The sequence below is a fragment of the Anomaloglossus baeobatrachus genome, chromosome 2, assembly GCF_048569485.1.
Source record: "Anomaloglossus baeobatrachus isolate aAnoBae1 chromosome 2, aAnoBae1.hap1, whole genome shotgun sequence".
NCBI classification, from domain to species: Eukaryota; Metazoa; Chordata; class Amphibia; order Anura; family Aromobatidae; genus Anomaloglossus; species Anomaloglossus baeobatrachus.
The window spans coordinates 30,856,092-30,875,910 of record NC_134354.1 but is presented as its reverse complement, the minus strand read 5'-3'; the positions used below and the strand labels follow the sequence as shown (position 1 = coordinate 30,875,910).

The following is a 19,819-nucleotide window of genomic DNA, read 5'->3' as shown; positions in this document are numbered from 1 at the left end:
GTTTGGAGAAACTACCTACATTATGGCTATTATTGTAATATTTAATTGAATGGAAATTTTTGAGCAATTTCAACGATTCAGCGTCGGACCACCTTCTATGAATTCCATGTACCCTAATTGTCGACACGTTAATCAGCCGCTATGAGTCTATTAATCAATGGCGATCACATACTATTGATCTTTGGCTAGTTGTGCATTTTCCCTGCAGTGGCCTCTGCAGGATAAATGAGGTATTGCACGCCATACATTCAAATGAATGGCCAACAAGGTTTGCCATGGCACCTTGCTCTTTAGAAGGGGCTCCTAAACAAGTCTTTAAGGCTTTATAGAAAATTCCCCATTTGCACCCTACCTCCTCCAAAGAAAAGATGGTAAAATGAAAGCTCAATGCCAGAAAGGAACCAACAGTAGAGCGAGCGTCCTTCTAGTGCTTGTTGACATTACCAGGCCCTGTTATTTGCCCCCCGCTCCTCAACAACTACAAAATCCCCTCCTGGGCTAACAATTATAAATCCAGTATCCCTGCATTACAAAAGGGGAGGGGGATGATCGAGGGCCCGGCCCTCTCTCCATGGACTCTGTTGCAGTCTCTATGCCCTGGCACCTCTTTCTCTCTTTTTCTGTGACAGAAGGGGAAAATGCCTCAAAAATCTACAGATACATATTACCGTATATTATTATAATCTGGCTTATTTCTAAATTGACGTTTTGCTTTAGTCATAAAAAAAAATAAATATATATATATTTTTAATTAAAATGTGTCAAAAATTCTCAGAAGCCCCTGATTCAGACTGCGGCTGCCCGTCAGCCATCACCATCCGCTCTCCAAGGCCCATCTCCTGCAATGCGTTATGGCTGCAGGTGACAGGGATCTTAGAAAAAAAAAGCCAGACCTCAAAATTTAAATGGTGGGGGGGGGGGGATGTCGAAAATCCTTAACCCTTCCTCCTGTCTGATTCAAGCGACTTGTCATGGAGGGGTGAGGGGTATGATTAATTCTGCAACCTCCCCCACACACACACTTCAGTCTCCAACTGCTCAGAAACAGGCAAGGTGCAGCAAAAGGCAGAAGAATATTTCAGAGCTATAATTATATGTACCAGGGGAACGAGGGTTCATAAAAAAGAAAAAAAAAAAGAAAAAATGCACTCGTCCACCAGTATAATATGGTGCTCAGGTTTTCATTTTACCCCGGCCCGGATTCTCTAGTGTAAATGTCACACATTGGGGGCACACCTATGATGTATGCTTTTTTTTCTAATTCCACACAGTTTCTATTTTTTTGCAGGTATATTTTTTTAATATCTTTTTTTTCGTTATAAGTTTTGTTTCATTATTTATGCTCATGTTATGTATTTTTTTTGCATATACAATATATATTCTATTAGTTGTTTATATTAGTTATATGTAAACTGTATTTTTAATTTCTATATATTTTGATTAATCCTCTTCACATGCACACACATTATATATATAATTTTATATTATTATATATATATATATATATATATTTATCACACACACACACACACATTACATGCACACACGCATAGATATATATTTTATATATATATATAGATAGATATATCTATGCATGTGTGTATGTATGTGAGTGTATATAGTGTGTATATTATATATATATATATATATGTATATGTATGTATATATATATATATATATATATATATATATATATATATATATATATATATATATATAAAACACACACACACACATACACTGTAGTTTTATTTTTTTTTACCTTGTGTAAGTAAAGCGTGAATTTATTTCCCTTGGCCACGTCAACCTTAAACCTTTAATACAGTGTGACAATGATAAATCAAGCGAGGAAATATTTTTTTGTAAATTTCACAGCGTTCTTCAGGGTTATATAGATGTAGAGGAATCATGTACACAGATGCATGTCTATCTTTGTATATATACACATACATGTGTGTGTGTGCGAACATATATATATATATATATATATATATATATATATATACATATATATACATAGCTATACATATGCATGTATGAATATATATATATATATATATATGTAAATATATATGTATATATATTATACACGTATACACACGCATATATACCCACATATGTATATCCATGTGTATACTGTGTGTGTATACTATATATATATATATATATATATATTCTAATATATATATATATATATATATATATATATATATATATATATATATATATATATATATATATATATTCTAATATATATATATATATATATATATTCTAAATCATATTTATTCATCCCGTTCCCCTCCCCCATATACAGTGCTGTGGATACACGTACACAGGTATGTGTCGGTCACATGTACGGCAGCAAAATATCCCGACCGCCGTCTGGCTGCAGCTATATTTGCACCCTGGACACAGACGACGACAACCAATGACAGTGGAGGCTGCAATCCAATCCAATCTACACTTCGATCATATTGAACCTCTGCTAATAGGATACAGATCTAGCAGAGCCGAGTCTGTTATAGTCAGTAGTGCAGACTTTGTCACCTTACCCCTTTTTTTTTTTTTTTTTTACATAGGACTGCAGATAAACCAAGAACAACTCGGCTCTACTACATCTGTACCAATAGTCTAAATGATTACGGAGCGGTTTTCTCGGCAGCAGTAATAACCATATGACGGAGGGGATGGATGGGGAGGAGGGGAGGGGGATTTTTGCCTTTCTGTAATTAGCTGCCATCCTGTACTGATCAGCTGGAAGCAATGCGAGGAATATAGCGCAAGGTTGCTCACCATTTACGATGCTTTGGAACAAGAAGACGGCCAGTATCCACATGCTCCTGTCAAATCCTCACCGCTCCAGGCTCAGCCTCTCTCCTCTCGTTTTCCCCTTTTACGTGTGGACGGCAAGGTTAATTCTCCCAGCAGAAATGGTCCAGCTCCTGCAGATCGGGGACTGCTTGTCCTCTAAACCCGATGATAGGGGGCTCCGTGGATGGATATTTTTAGGTCCAGAGATAGATGGATGGTCTGGCCGGCTGTCAGATACAGGGAGGATAACGGCTGCTAGAGGAGAAGGGAGGCGGGTGCTTTAAACCCAGGTGTGTTTTTCTCATGCAAGGATACAGCACCAGGCTCAAGTCCACAGGTGAAAAATCCTTAAATGCAAGCACGAGAGCATCCCTGCGTGCAATGATATCTATATGTACAAAAAAATTTAAAAAAAATTAAAAATAAAAAAAAAAGGAAAAAAAAAATAAAATCAACCCTCAGACATAACCTTCAACCACCAGATCCAGGCAGCAGGCAGACGAGCAAGCGCATCTTTCCTCTTCTTCAGCTATAATCAGATTGATCCCTCTGCCTCTGTGCAGGAGAAGAGGAGAGCGTTAACCCTTTCATGGGTCTCCCTCTCTGTCAACGTGCAGCTTCTAAGCAACCGAGCGCATCCATAGCGAGCACCGAATAAGACCCCAGCAAGACCAGCGCGCTTTGTGAACTTTCTGCAAAAGCGGCGGCGCTGATGATGCGACGGAAGCAGTCCTGCAAGTGAAGGGGTTGGTTTTTTTTTCTTTCTTTCTTTTTTTCTACCCAACCCCTGCTCCATTTTTATTGGTGCGACAAGCTGCAGGTTTTTTTATTTTTTTTCGCTTCCTTATATCTGAATGGATGTCATTTTATAAACCTGGTCAGGTAGTCAGCTCCAATTTGTTTATATTTTTATTAAGAAAAATATTATTTTTTTTGCTATACCGGATTAGAAATGCAGAATACATTTGTTTCTAATAATAAAAAAGGAAAAAAAATGTATTTTGTTAGGAATTTGTTAAAGAAAAAAAATAGTCATTATAAATTATATATTTTGGCCATTTTATTCATTGATCTTTACATACTGTAAGCAATAACGTTTTTTAACGTTGCGCATTTTATGGTCATCTTATCTTGATTTTTTATATTTGTCCTGAAACATTTTTTTTTTTTTTTCTTCATTTTGCGTTTGGTTCTGCAATATTTACAAAATTGGGCAAAAATTTTGTTATTTTGTAAATTTCAGATCATAATTGCCCCCTATGTGCAAAGTGATCAATGCACAGTGACGCACAGAGGGAGCTCCGGATTTTTATTTTATAAAGCATTGATTTTTCTTTTTTTATTTTGTAATTTACAATGAAATTCCCCAGAAGGCGTGTGATTGGCTGAGCTCGGAGGCAAGATTTATTTTTTTTCGTCAGTTAATTTCTCAGTCTAGTAATGTGTTTTGTCATGTGTCTCAGAGCATCAGTGTTTCGGTTTGGTGACTGATTTATTTACCGTCCTAGAATTTCAGGCTAGAATAGGAGAGTTTCAACCCATTTTAAAGGAAAAGTATCAACACAAAAAAAATGCTGCAACTAACACCCTGATAATAAGGTGATCACAAAGTGTCCCTCCTGCTGGGAGTCCTGGGATCAATGCTACCCTGCAGGAAACCGGAGAGCAATTGTTTATTTTCCCTACAGCGCCATCACAGGTCAAGTGAGGAATTACATAGCTTTTCACTTTTGTTTACTAGAATTTTGACATTGTAGTAAATCTAATGAGCCGCGTTAGACTAGACCCCTCTGCTTAAACCCTAATCACACCCTGCTCCCTCTTAGACCACACCCCTGATAAACCCTGCTCCCTCAGACCACACCCCTGATAAACCCTGCTCCCCCTTAGACCACACCCCTGATAAACCCTGCTCCCCCTTAGACCACACGCCTGATAAACCCTGCTCCCTCAGACCACACCCCTGATAAACCCTGCTCCAACTTATACCACACCCCTGATAAACCCTGCTCCCCCTTAGACCACACCCCTGATAAACCCTGCTCCCTCAGACCACACCCCTGATAAACCCTGCTCCCTCTTAGACCACACCCCTGATAAACCCTGCTCCCTCTGAGACCACACCCCTGATAAACCCTGCTCCCTCAGACCACACCCCTGATAAACCCTGCTCCCTCTTAGATCACACCCCTGATAAACCCTGCTCCCTCTTAGATCACACCCCTGATAAACCCTGCTCCCTCTTAGATCACACCCCTGGTAAACCCTGCTCCCTCTTAGATCACACCCCTGATAAACCCTGCTCCCTCTTAGATCACACCCCTGGTAAACCCTGCTCCCTCTTAGACCACACCCCTGATAAACCCTGCTCCCTCTTAGATCACACCCCTGATAAACCCTGCTCCCTCTTAGACCACACCCCTGATGTTAAACAATGCCCACTCTCAGACCTCACCCGTCATGTTAAAGCCTGCCTACTCTCTCAAACCAGACATCCTATTTAAACCCTGTCCATTCTCAGACCACACCCATCCTGCTAAACCCTGCAATCTCAGGCCAACCAATCTCTCTAAATCCTGCCCACTCTCAGGCCATAACCATCTTGCTAAAATCTGCCCACTCAGGTCACACTCACCCAGCTAAACCCTGCCCAATCTCAGGTCCCACTCATCCAGCTAAACCGTGCCCACTCTCAGGTCCCACTTACACAGCTAAACCCTGCCCACTCTCAGATCACACTCACCCAGCTAAACCCTGCCCAATCTCAGGTCACACTCATCCAGCTAAACTCTGCCAACTCAGACCACACTTACCCTGCTAAACTCCTGCCCACTCTCTAGTCACAGTCATCCAGCTAAACCCTGCCCACTCTCAGACCATGCCCCTCCAGCTAAAGTCTGCTTTCTAAGGCCACATGCCTCCTGTTAAACCCTACATGATCCTAGACTATGCTCCTCCTGTTAAACCCTGCCCAGGCTCAGACAATGGCCCTCTTATTAAATTGTTGCCTCTTCTCTTTTGAAAAGAAAAAAAAAAGTGTCATTGTCCAGCTTAAATATGCAGCAGTTGTATATTTTTGTACCTCTGGGTTGCTGAAAAAAAAAGTGAAACTATTTATAGTCACTAAACAATTCCCCCCCTCCCATAATATTTTATAGCAAATTCTCAGGAAATACAATACTCAAATTATACCTAAACCCAAACCACAGATACAGATTGCACCCATATAAATTATCCATGTCAGTTTTCTAGGAGTGCCCTTATAATACATTGTGCCAGCAGAGTGCCTCCTAACAACTTATTGCTTTTCTACACATAAGCATTGAAAAAAAAATTATAAATTCAGGCACAAGGGGGAGCTCACTGAACACAGTTCCCATTAAAATACATGGAAGCAATATAAATACATACGCAGCCAGCTCCCCCTAGTGGTGGCCAGCTTGTGCTTTGCCTGCTCTACTGGGTGTATGGTTTATCTCACAGAATAGATGTATGTGGCACAAACATTCTTGGTACAGTTACATGTCAGCAATCATCATGGCAGCAGGCCCCCAAGAATAGAAGATAAGTTACACTTTCACTTTGTTTTCAAAAGATGCCTATTTACAGTACAGTGCCTTGCCACTTGAGGTATTACTATGGTAGTTGCCATTTTCTGTAACTATGCAGACTTTTTAATCCATATTGGAGATGTACGTAAGTCATCATGTGCACAAAATATCTCAGATTTGTTTTTTTTTTCAAGGGTATCACAGCCCTGGACCAGACTGTAATCAGAGGACAATAAAACTTCACACTGAACTGCAGCAATATTTATGGCCACAACAGTTTGTCCTCTTGCCATACTGATAGTTCTGCTTCACATAACTTGTTTTATTTACTGCCCCATTCTATATCCTGTTGTGTATAAATATGTGACTCTTCAGATTTTGTGTTATATTGAGCCTGAAGAAGAGACCTCAATAGTCTCGAAAGCTTGCTATTATTACCATCTTTTCAGTTAGCCATTAAATGGTATCAACCACTGAGGACTTCAGTCCTTTTAAACAATTTTTTTTTAAGGAATGATTTGAATGCAGTACCTGAGGACAGCCACCAGATGTCACTGTTTCAATTGCCGTGTGCAGAGCTGAACAGCACGAAGAATCTGCAGAAGGGGAAGTCGCAGTGATGCTAGAGGACTCTCTTGTACCAGAATGAGCATAGTGCGGAGATGTAACCAATAAAGTCAGGATTTGTGTTTTTTTTTTTATTTTGGGGCCTTTTCTTTACTTTAATAAAAGCACTAATTGTGATCGAACCTCTAAACCTCTCAAGGCTCTGGCCCACTGGTCGAGGAAACCACTATCTAGCTCCCATTTCTGTGAGATGGCTGGATTGTCATTGTAAATAAGCACTTGTACCTTGCCCCTCCCCCCCCATCTCATTGTAGATTGTAAGCTCTCACGAGCAGGGTTGTATTTTTTCGTTTTTTTTCCTCTAAATATTGTATTTCTATAACTGTTACTTGTTTGTATATGATCCTCCTGAATATTAAAGTGCTGCAGAATATGTTGACGCTATAGAAATAAAGATTATTATTATTATTATTATTATTATTATTATTATTATTAAACCCAAGTTTTGCATCTGGGAGAATGGTCAGCCTGCGGATAGAAACAGAAAAGTGTTTGGAAGGCGAAATGAAGTATTTACAAGAGGAACAAAGCGTAACCCTGTGCAAGCAGCTTCAGCTTGGCCCCATTCAAGTTAAGGCTACATTCACATGACCATCCCGTTTTTGCGGTCCGCAAAAAACGGTCCTGTTTTTTCACGGATGCATCCGTGTGGCATCCCGTGTGACGTCTGTTCCATTCCGTATGCGGGCCGCGTGTCATCCGTGTGCCTTTGGGGTTTTTTTGCGGACCGCAAAAAACTAAAGCAGCTAGATCGTTAAGTAGATGGATAGATATAGATAGATAGTGTGATAGAGGGATGAATAGAGAGATACAGGAATGAATGAATGAATAAAGGGATAGATAGATGATAGATGAGAAAGACATATATAATGTCCCACTCCTCAGCATTTTGTAATCTTGCACCCTTTAGTGACTTTCATGTGGCACTAAAGGGTGCTTAGCCTTGTATTTAGCCAAAAATAACGACATCGCTAGCAATCACGAGCTATAAACGCTGCATATTAAGATGCGCTGTGTGAACATAGCCTAAGGATAAAAGGGCCGCTTGTTCCTGAAAGGGACAATAAAGGTGTGGTACAGGAAGAACTAGAATACCAGACGGCAGCTTTGAGCCTAGATCCCAACATGGGGAATGTGTCCACTCGTGGGAGACTATAGGATAGCACAACAGTAGCCAAGTTGTAGTGGTGAACAGTTGGGCCACCACGAACATGCCCACAGGGTTTGGCTACAAAAGTCTCTTACAGAGCTCATTAGTAGCTTTAGGTTTAATATCAGTGATACTGATGGTGGGTTTAAGGGTTATCACCTGGAGAGGACACTTCAAGAAAAATGAAATCTTTCATGCTGCCCCCTGAAATAACTGGTTACCGTTAGGGCTCATTCAGACAGCCATTCTGTTTGTCCTGTTCAGTTCCTGGATTTTTGCGGACCTACTGACAGGACCATCTTTTCAATGTCTTTTGTGTAGGCTCGGATGACACACGGAAGCACTTCAGTATGCATCTGATCCTACAAAAAAGAACAGATCGGGTGCCGTATGTCCGTTCCGTTATTATGGAACATGTCCTATTCTGTTCCATAATAACGGACCGTGACTCAATACAAGTCAATAAAAGTTTCCGCAAAAACCCCGGAAGCCACACAGAAGGACTTCCGTCGGGTGCCCGTGAAGTCTGTGTCCCACTCCCGCACCAGCCCCGTAGACGTGGGGATGATAAGTGTTGCCATCAGGAGGTTAGATGAGATCATTACCTGCTGTGACGATCTCCTGCACTCCTGACGTCAGCGCTTGTCACTGACTTCTATGCCCGCCACATTCCCACATCAAGTCTCGCGGTGATGTCACGGGCACCCGCGATACTTCACTTGTGAGTGCGGCGGACAATAGAAGTCAGTGACAGTGCTGACATCAGGAGTGCAGGAGATCGTCACAGCAGGTAATGATCTCATCTAACCTGATGGAAGCGCTAGTCATGCCCCGCAGTGACCCGGGCTGACCTATTGATGTTAGCACAGGTCACTGCACTGCTCTCCCAGCCAATGGGGGAACATTCTGTTCTTCATTGACTGGGACAGTGAGTGTGGATCATGCCGGACCCGGATTTGATTTTTTTTTCCAATAAATTGGTGAAAGAGGGAATGTTTTGGGGAGTGTTGTTTCCAATAAAAAATTGTTGTTGTTGTCTATTTTTTTTTTTATTACTGACTGGGTTAGTGATGTCGTGTATCTGATAGACGCCGTGACATTTCATAGTTCGTATCAAACCCCATATATTACCCCGTTTGCCACCGCACCAGGGCAACGGGATGAGTTGGGGCGAAGCGCCAAGATTGGCACATCTAATAGATGTGCCACTTCTGAGGCGGCTGCGGCCTGCTATTTTTAGGCTGGGGAGTGTCCAATAGTCTGAGAATACCAGACCACAGCTGTCCACTTTATTTTGGCTGGTGATCCAATTTGGGGGGAACCCCAGGTTTTTTGTTTCAAATTATTTAATTTAAAATAACAGCGTGGGGTGCCCTCTGTTTTGGATTACCAGCCAAGTTGAAGCTGCCAGCTGTGGTTTGGAGGCTGCAGCCGTCTGCTTTACCCGAGCTGGCTACAAGAGATAGGGGGGACCCCACGTCATTTTTTTTTTAATTCTTTTTTGGCTAAATACAAGGCCAAGCACCCTTTAGTGCCACATGAAAGGCACTAAAGGGTACAAGATTACAAAATGCTGGGGAGTAGGACATTATATGTGTCTTTCTCATCTATTATCTATCTATTTATCCCTCTATTCATTCATTCATCCAGCCCTCTATTTATCCCTCTCTCTATCTGTCACTCCATCAATCTCTCTATATCTATTCATCTATTATCTTTCAAGCTGCTTCCGTTTTTTGCGGTCCACAAAAAACACGGAAGGCACACGGATGACACACAGACCGTATACGGAACGAAACGGATGTCACATGGATGCATCCGTGAAAAAACAGGACCGTTTTTTGTGGACCGCAAAAACGGGATGGTCGTGTGAATGTAGTCTTAATGTGGAATCCCAGGCAGGGGAACCCTCTCTAATGGGCAATTAATTGTCCTGAGGGGCCACATGAGAGACCATGACGGGTGTGGAGGGCCGAAACAATAGGCTGAAATTAATTCAGCTGTACATTAAAAGGGGTGGTTCACCCATATTCATTATTGGCCACATCGATATTATGTTGAGAAACAATGTTTCTCTCAATTATCTTGTGTTGCCAATAGAGCTTGTGTTGCTGTTCTGTCAGAGCAAACGGTCGCAGTTCTGTCAAGGCAGTTGGTCGCGGATCTGTCAGGGCGGTTAGTCGCGTTTCTGTTGTGGTGGGTAATGGGTGATGGGGTGGACGATCGCGGTAATGACATGGTGAGTGGGCAGTCGTGGTTCTGACGGGGGCAGACGGTCGCGGTTCTGTCAGTGCAGATGGTCATTGGTCTGTCAGGGCTGATGATCACGGTTTTGTCGGTGTGTCGGTTGCAGTTCTTTTAGGATGGACGGTTACACTTCTGTCGGTGTGGATGGTTGCTGTTGTCAGGGCAAATGCTCGCAGTTCTTTCAGGACGGACGTCCACGATTCTGTTGATGCGGATGGTGCCAGTTCAGTTCGGGCAAGCACGATTGTTGGGGCGGGCAGTCCTCACGGGACAGGTGGTCACAGCTCTGTCAGGACGTACGGTAACGGTTCTGTCTGTGCAAATGGTCGCGGCGGTTCTGTCAGGCCAAACGGTCACGCTTCTGTCAGGGCGGACGGTCGTGGTTCTCTCAGAGCGGACGGTCGCGGTTCTCTCAGAGCGAACGGTAGCGGTCCTGTCAGGGCGGACGGTAGCGGTCCTGTCAGGGCGGACGGTCGCGGTCCTGTCAGGGCGGACGGTCGCGGTCCTGTCAGGGCAGACGGTCGCGGTCCTGTCAGGGCGGACGGTCGCGGTCCTGTCAGGGCGGATGGTCGCGGGTCTGTCAGGGCGGACGGTTGAGGTTCTGTCAGGGCGGACGGTAGCGGTCCTGTCAGGGCGGACGGTAGAGGTCCTGTCAGGGCGGACGGTAGCGGTCCTGTCAGGGCGGACGGTCGTGGTCCTGTCAGGGTGGAAGGTAGTGGGTGTGTCAGGGCGGACGGTCACGGGTCTGTCAGGGCGGACGGTCACGGTTTTGTCAGGGCGGACGGTCACGGTTCTGTCAGGGCGGACGGTCACGGTTCTGTCAGGGCGGACGGTCACGGTTCTGTCAGGGCGGACGGTCACGGTTCTGTCAGGGCGGACGGTCACGGTTCTGTCAGGGCGGACGGTCACGGTTCTGTCAGGGCGGACTATTTGTTGCAGATTGTCACGATTCACTGCATTACAGAGGAGACAATTACATTTACAATGAGGTTTTTCTGTCATAGAACCTGCTGGGAAAAGTGAAAACCACCTAGTACTGGGTAATGGTTTCTGAGGTGAGGGACACACACCCTGCTGCTCTCCTGCTACTTCTCTTATGGCCGCGCACTGCTCATCCTCCGTCCTCTCCTTTTTGTTTCCCGCACTTTTCTCCTCCGCCATTACTCCTTTTCCTCCCGCCGTCGCGCTAATAGGCCCCGCCCCCCCTTGCTCTTGATTGGCTTACTTATCCTCCTGCCATTGGTCTTCTGCTCTGCCCAGCAGAGGCGGGAGAAGCACTGATTGGCCAAGTTGTTCAAGTTCCCTGGATACAGAGGCCGCCTGTGGATGTGGTGACGTGGAGACTTACACGTGCCGCTTGTGGAGGAGCGGGCCCACGCGTGTTCCAGGGACCCAATGTGGGGGATTTAGTATCTCCGCCTGGAGTAAGTCCGAGCCTGTCTACGTGTGACGTGCAGTATTTCCCCCCACAGAATTGTACATGCGCAGAAAGCTACAAGAGCTGGCAGTGCTTCCAGGAGCTCTTCACTGCCACCTAGTGGTGAGTGCAGGTACTAACATGATCAGTGCACTGCTGTGCAAAAAAAACACATGAAACTGAAATGATTGGTTCTTATTGTTAAAGCTGTGCAATTCTTGATAGATTTTCGGCTATTCACCCCTTCCTGACCAATTATGTACCTATACGTCCTAGGTCGTATTTGTCCCTTTAAAGGGAACCTGTCACCTGAAGTTTCGCTATGAAGCTAAAAGAATCCCCTTCTGCGGCTCCTGGGCTGCATTCTAGAAAGGTTCCTCTTGCTACTGGCCCCCTTTCAGACCTAAATAACAACTTTATAAAATATTACCTTTTGGTATGCTAATGAGCTTTGCTGGCCATGGGGGCAGGCTGTATTTCTTCCGTTATTCCCCCTCCTGACGCTGTTCGCCGTCCCCCTGTGTTGATTTACATCGATGAGGCCGCCGCCCACATGTTGCGCTGTTCAAATCGTGAGCGCCGGTAATTGCGCAGGCACGAGATTATGGGCGGCGCTGTGAATGTCATCACCAGCGTCATCCAAGTGCCCGCCCGTAATCTCGTGCCCGCGCTTTTCCCTCTGCCTCCACCGTTATGCACTAGCGCTGGCCATATCATCCACGTTATCTATTACCGCGGGCACGAGATTATGGGCGGGTATTTGGATGATGCTGGTGATGACATTCACAGCGCCGCCCATAATCCCGCGCCTGCGCAATTACCGACGCTCGCGATTTGAACAGCGCAACATGTGGGCAGCAGCCTCATCGATGTAAATCAACACAGGGGGACGGCGAACAGTGGCAGGAGGGGGAATAACGGAAGAAATACAGCCTGCCCCCGTACCCAGCAAAGCTCAGTAGCATACCAAAAGGAGTGTTTATTTAGGTCTGAATGGGGGCCAGTAGCAAAATGAACCTTTCTAGAATACAGCCCAGGAGCTGCAGAAGGGGATTCTTTTAGTTTCATAGCGAAACTTCAGGTGACAGGTTCCCTTTTTCCCTTTAAGGGCGCTTTTCCACCTGCGATTTCCCGCTGTCAGTGCGATCCTATAAAAAAATCGGATTGCATTTGCACAAGTGTTAAGCAATGAGAGTTTCCTCTGTCCCGTTTTTTCTCCACACGAATTGGGCTCTCGGTGCAATTGCAGCATGTTGCTCTGCTCACATGTGTGTAAAATCGCACTGCACTCGCATGTTATCCGGTGCACGCAGAGACAGACAGCAGAGGAGATGGGGAGAAAGTGCTCCCTTCATCTTCATCTGATTGGATGTTATCTCTTTTTCTGGTGGTCCTGATGAAGGGGGCAGATGCCCCAGAAACGTGTCGACCTGAATGACAATAAAGTGACACTGATCTGAACATCTTCTGAAGTGATCTATTGGCGCGGCATTGAACACCTCTCTCTTGTGCTCTCTGTTATCTACCACATTGGTGGCTGCAGCCCTGGATCGGTTGATACATGCGATTATAGTAGTTGTGGCTTCTCACAACTACAATTGGTGAGTAGGTTTACTCCCCTATCCCTACCCCTTACATATTGGGGTAAGACCCTATTGCGCTTGTTTTTCCACAGCTGTTTTCCCTTCATCTTCAACACTCCTGTGATGCAATTGCCAGATCGCATCACAGTCAGATGACCCTTGGCTGACACCGCAGCAGAGGGTCATTAGCATATCGTTTCCGATGCTCCTGCATCGGAAGCGGTACGCAAGTGGAAAAGCGCCCTAATACTAGCTCACGCATTGAGCCCGCATTATCCACCGCACATGTCAGCTGGTCTGACCAGCCGAAGTGTAGCTAAAGGGAGTGGAGATCCACCCACGCCTGTTAAATACTTAAATCCCGCAGTCAAACTCAGACAGCACAATGTAACGCCTTGGCAGGGGATTGTGCCATTCCCCGGCGGCCCTGCGACACGATCACGGGATGCCGATGGGTTGCCATGACAGCCGGGGGGGGTCATCTGATGACCCCCATCGCTCTCATGACACAGTTCCTCTGAGTGCCGGTAATCACAGGAAAGCATAATTTCTGCTGAAGCATCGCTCTGATCAGCAGAAGCAATCGGACTGGGCAGGCAGTCATGAGCAGGGCAGATGAAAGTGCTCCTGCGCAGGACCTCCGTAGGACGCATCATGCACAAGGGCCTCAGAAGAAAGATGGCGATCACTGTAAATAGGAGGCGCTGGAGAGCAGACTCCTATCGCACCGCCCCTTAGGTGAATATAATAAAAGTGTTTTTTTACATTTTACACAGCAGCCTGGGCACTTATTTGCTGTATATAAGAGCTCACTGGTGGCGGCCGCAACATATAGTCGCCAAATCTGGTGACACGTTCTCTTTAACCTCTTCACGACACATGACATACTGAGTACGTCTTGGATCGTGTCAGGGTAATCACCGCTGGCTTCTGTGCTGAGCCAGCGGTGAGTCCTGCACATGTCAGCTGATTTGAACGGCTGATATATTCGACTTTCAGGCGCAGGTTGATCCGCGATCCACTCGTGCCTGTTAACGCCTCATATCGCGCTGTCAAAGTTTGACAGCGCAATGTAAATGCCCGCTGCGGTAAGCGTTCACTCATCTGCCACCATCGGAAGTCACGTGACGTGATCACTTGGAGCCGATGGTTGCCATGGTAGCACAGGTCATGTGATGACTCCTGTAGCCATCATGACTCACTTCCTCTTACTACCGGAAGAGCACTGGCTGTTAGAGGAAAGCAGCATTTCAGCAGATCAGAGCTGTGCAGCTGTCGTCTACAGAAATGCACAAACCATCAGACTGCTGATCCTAATAGCCCCCTAGAAGAACTAGTAATAAAAAAAAAAGTTTAAAAAAATTACAAATAAAAAAAACTTAGTAGCAGCTGAAGAGTGAGAGTGCAAGCTCCAAGGACAGAGGGATCCTGTGGGATTTACATCCAGGGCTCAGAGTACTTTGCACGCACGGGTTGCAGATCCCAGAACAGACCAGGACTTCAAGCCATCTGTTAACTCTGCCAGGCGGGTGGGTTTTCACGACTCATCTGCCACCACTAACGTCTGAGGCATCAGCAGCAAAGAGGGGACTGGGACATATTCCCTTAAATAGTCCAAGCTGCCTGCAGCAGAACCTAGACACCAGGAGGACCTCCAAGTGCTCCACGCCAAGGAGGACTCACATACACAGGAGTGCACAGGTGGACAGTGCACCAGGTTGGCTGGCACAGCTGTGGAAGACACGAGCGCACCTGGGATCCGGTAGGATAAAACTCATGGTTTCATTTAAAAGTACAACTCATTCCGCAAAAAATAAGCCCTTATATTGCAAGATTGACGGAACAATAAAAGAAAAGTTACGGCTCTCAGAGGAAGGAAAGCAAAAAAAAAAACCCGGAAAATCACCCGGGGGTGAAGGGGTTAACCTAAACCATCTATTAAAATGATGTATGACCATGTCTATGTCTAAGTTTAGCTGAATGTTGATGTGGTCATAACAAAGCTCAGGGGACTTCAGGAGAGGAGAGATAAGAGTCACAGACCTGCAGTCTGCTATGTACAGTGACTCTAAGTGGTACTTTACACACTGCGACATCGCTAGCATTTGCTGGCGATTTCGAGCGTGATAGCACCCGCCCCCTTCGTACGGCCGATATGTGGTGATCGCTGCCATAGCGAACATTATCGCTACGGCAGCATCACACGCACTTACCTGCTCTGCGACGTCGCTGTGACCGGTGAACCGCCTCCTTTCTAAGGGGGCGGTTCGTTCAGCGTCACAGCAGCGTCACTGAACCGCCGCCCAATAGAAAAGGAGGGGAGGAGATGAGTGCCGGACCATGCCGCCCATCTCCTTCCTTCCTCCTTTTCCGGTGGACGCAGGTAAGGAGATGTTCGTCGCTCCCGCGGTGTCACACATAGCGATGTGTGATGCCGCAGGAACGACGAACAACATCGTACCGGTGGCAGCAGCGATATTAAGGAAATGAACGACGTGTCAACGATCACCGTTTTGGAACGATTTTGCAATCGTTGATCATCGCTCATTAGTGTTACACACTGCAATTTCGCTACCGGCACCGGATGTGCGTCACTAACGACGAGACCCCGCCGATATATCGGCAGCGATGTCGCAGCGTGTAAAGTACCCCTTAAAGGCTGCAGGAGTCAATTGGTCAGAAGTGTAATAAAACCCAAGGGCAAAAGTAATTTAAAGTAAAAAAAAAATAAATAAAAGTATTTAACTAAGAAATAAAATGTTACGGAATGTATCTATATCCTTTAAACCACATACCTGAAAAATGAAGCTGAATATTTTCACAACGTCAGTGTATTTTCTATTTATGCAAAAACATAAATGCCTAAAAATCTGCATTACAAAGACAAAATGCCGAAGCTTCAAAATGTCAAAGCTTTATTCTTATCTGAAAAGGATACATCATAAAACAGTGAAAGTCGCAAAGTCTTTTTAGTTGCTCATACGGGCATATTAACACCCCAAAACTGCTGAAATGTGCATTGCTGAAAGAAATGTATGCAAAGACAGAGTCTATCAACCCCTAAAATGCATTCTAAATAAGGTATACCACGATACAAGGGACTATAAGAACCTGTTAGGGTACTTTCACACTTGCGTTCAGCGGAGTCCGTCACTATAGAGAATAGCGCAGTCCGTTAACGCACTGCGCTATTCTCCATAGACTTGTATGGATGACGCACTGTAACGCAAGTGTCAGCGTAGCATCCGCCGGACGACGCAACGTCGTTATTTTGACGCGTCGGGCGGAAGGAACGCAGCATGTAACGTTTTTATGAGCAGCGGAATCCTTTGGATTTCACTGCGCATGCTCTCTCTGGCTCCCCCCACCCGTAACCAGGGTACACATCGGGTAACCAAGGAACCCTGGTTACGTGTGCCGGGAGCCCGACACTTCCCCGCTCAGCTCCGCCCCCTCCCGCACTCCGTATGTATACACACACTCTCACACTCACTCACCTGTCCCCCAGCGATGCAGTCCCCGCGGCACTGACGTCCTCAGCCATGGCCCCACTCGGCTCCAACCACTTCGCACTCCGCCCCCGCTCCCGCCCCCCGCACACATTGTCGGCGACCGAACGATCAGCTGATCACCCGGCGGCCGGCTACTGTGAGTAATTGGCTGATCACCCGGCGGCCGGCTACTATGAGTGATCGGCTGATCACCCAGCGGCCGGCTACTGTGAGTGATCGGCTGATCACCCGGCGGCCGGCTACTGTGAGTGATCGGCTGATCACCCGGTGGCCGGCTACTGTGAGTGATCGGCTGATCGTTCACAAGAGTCTGCCGACAGTAAAACTGTAAAAAAACAAAACAAAACGGATTGCGTTGTTTTGCAGCATCCGTTGCATCCATTGTGCCACTATATGCAACACATCCGTTGCATCCGTCACACAACGCAATGCAACGGATACCGTTCAACGCAAGTGTGAAAGTAGCCTTACTGGTACAGGGGCTGAGAAAATAACTTTTAATTTGTATGAAAATGAGGGATTCAATGCACCCATTTCGTTACACCGCACCGTTATGCCATCTCTTCTTGCATGTTGGGGGCTTCCCCAACTTTACATTTACAGCACTTTTTTCCCACAGCAAGCGGTGTGTAATGTCAGCCAGCGTGTGCACACTGACACTGCCTGGATGCGCATTATTCACCTCCATGGCTACTCTCTGCTGATGCTGCTTAGGCTAGTTTCACACTTGCGTTGGACGGCTTCTGTAGCATTGCGTTGTGTGACGGATGAAACGGATGCTTTGCATATAGTGGCACAACGGATGCTACGGATCGTACAAAACAACGGAAAGCTTTTTTTTTTTTTTTATTTATTTATTTATTTTTTTTCTTCTTTACAGTTTTACCGGCAGCAGACTATTGTGAACGCTCAGCTCAACTGATCGCTCTCAATAGCCGCCTGCCGGGCGTTCAGCTGAGCACTCTCACATGCCGGCAGCCGGGCGCTCAGCTGACCGTTCGGCCGCCGAGAATGTGTGCGGGGGGTGGAGTGAGGAGTGGGTGGAGCCGAGCGCGCCATGGCACTGAGGACAGGTGAGTGCGTGTGTGTGTGTGTGTGTGTACATACATGTGGAGTGGAGTGCGGGAGGGGGCGGAGCCAAGCGGGGAAGTGTCAGGCACCCTGCACACGTAGCGAGGGTAAATATCGGCCAAGCACTTTGCTTGGTTACCCGATATTTACCTTGGTTACGGGTGCAGGGAGCCAGAGAGCGCATGCGCAGTGAAATCCTACGGATTGCGCTGCTCAAAAAAAGTTACATGCTGCGTTCCTCCCGCCCGGTGCAGCGTCAAAATAACAACGCTGAGTCGTCCAGCGGATGCAACGCAGACACTTGCATTACAGTGCGTCATCCATACAAGTCTATGGAGAATAGCGCAGTACGTACATAGTGACGGACTCCGCTGAACGCAAGTGTGAAAGTACCCTTAAAGGGAACCTGTCAGGTCCAATATGCAACCCAGAACCACGAGCAGTTCTGGGTGTATATTGCTAATTCCTGCCTGTCAGTCCCTGTATACACTAGCATGATAAAGCTTGATAAAGAGATCTATAGAAAAAGTATTTCTAAAGAGCTTTTATCATATACTAATGAGCGAGGGGACTAGTCCCCTGTGCGTTAGTTACCCTGGCTAGTCGGCTCCATTAGCATATTAGTACGTCCAGGTGGGTGTGCTAACATGCTAATGAATGTGCAGCATCAGAGGACTCGCTCACCTCTCCGCTGCTATCGCCGCCCGACGCTGGATTTCGGCTCAGTGTGCATGATCCCGGACTTCCGGTCATGCGCACTACATGAGTTTGAAGCCGTGACGCATACACCCGGCTTCATAGTGCGCATGACCGAAACTCCGGGGTCATGTGCACTGAGCCGAAATCCAGCGTCGGGCGGCGATAGCAGCGGAGAGGTGAGTGACATCATCCTCGACGCTGAAGAATCATCATCTATAGAGGCCATGCTGCCTGACCGCTATATATGTTAGACTATATGGGCTGAATTTCTAACACGCCCCTGTCATGTGACAAAAGTGACTCCTACTGGAAGGAGCCCATACAGTCTAGCATCTACAGCAGACAGGGGTGGGAATAGATAACAAAATCTGACCCACATATTACCTATTTGGCAGCTGCTGCCAATCAAAAAGCTGTACATTTTTGTAACTTTACTTGCCTGTATTTCAATTACTATACATCCAATCTGACAACTAAACTTATACAGTATAAAGATGTGTGAGCTGGACACTGATCTCCCTGAGAATCTGTCTCCAGTGCTTCATTTAAAAAAAAAAAAAAAAGGGTGTGTTTTCAGAGTGAGACATGTAATAACTGACAGTCTGTTCGACTGATCTACACAGCTTCTACTCATGAATGTTCGATTATGATCTAAAGCCGGCGAGAACTCGCAGCCACTTACCTCTTCTCCACACCCACTCCCTGTTTTGGACAATCTCAGAGTTGCCATTCCCGATTGCTTGAAGGACCCCTCCTCCACTCGAGAATATTCAAACCTACTCAACAACAGCCGAAATATCATTTCACTGCCGCTTGCTGTATTGTTCACATCGGTGCTCTGTTGCACCAGCTGGCCTCCAGTGTCACTATTAATTGTACATTTCTTGCAATATCAAATCAGTATTATTTTTGAATCTTTGAACACGGCCCCCCCAAAAATACGGAGCCCATAGGCCTGTGCCTACTATGTCTAATTGGTAATCCAGCACTGGCACAATAATGACATGCGTCGCCTCCGCACATGACTGCTTGAGGTCTATTCAGTGCCAAAAGATTCAAAGACGTAGGAAATGGAAGCCGGGCAGGGAGCTGCAAAGCAGGTCACAGCTGAGTCTAGAACGGGTTAATATTATATTTTATTAGTTTTT

At 46.0% G+C, this 19,819-nt stretch overlaps 1 protein-coding gene across 3 annotated transcripts in view; it reads right to left on the bottom strand.

The window, feature by feature from the left end:
* The window catches only part of DSCAM (DS cell adhesion molecule), a 656,562-nt gene extending 653,026 nt beyond the window's left edge, over positions 1 to 3,536 (bottom strand). For all 3 annotated transcript variants that reach the window (XM_075334961.1, XM_075334962.1, XM_075334963.1), the window contains exon 1: positions 2,797 to 3,536. In XM_075334961.1, the coding sequence (XP_075191076.1) occupies positions 2,797 to 2,839 (43 nt within the window). In that variant the 5' untranslated portion in view covers positions 2,840 to 3,536. The remainder of the gene's footprint in view (positions 1 to 2,796) is intronic.
* Between the last annotated feature and the right edge of the window lie 16,283 nt (positions 3,537 to 19,819).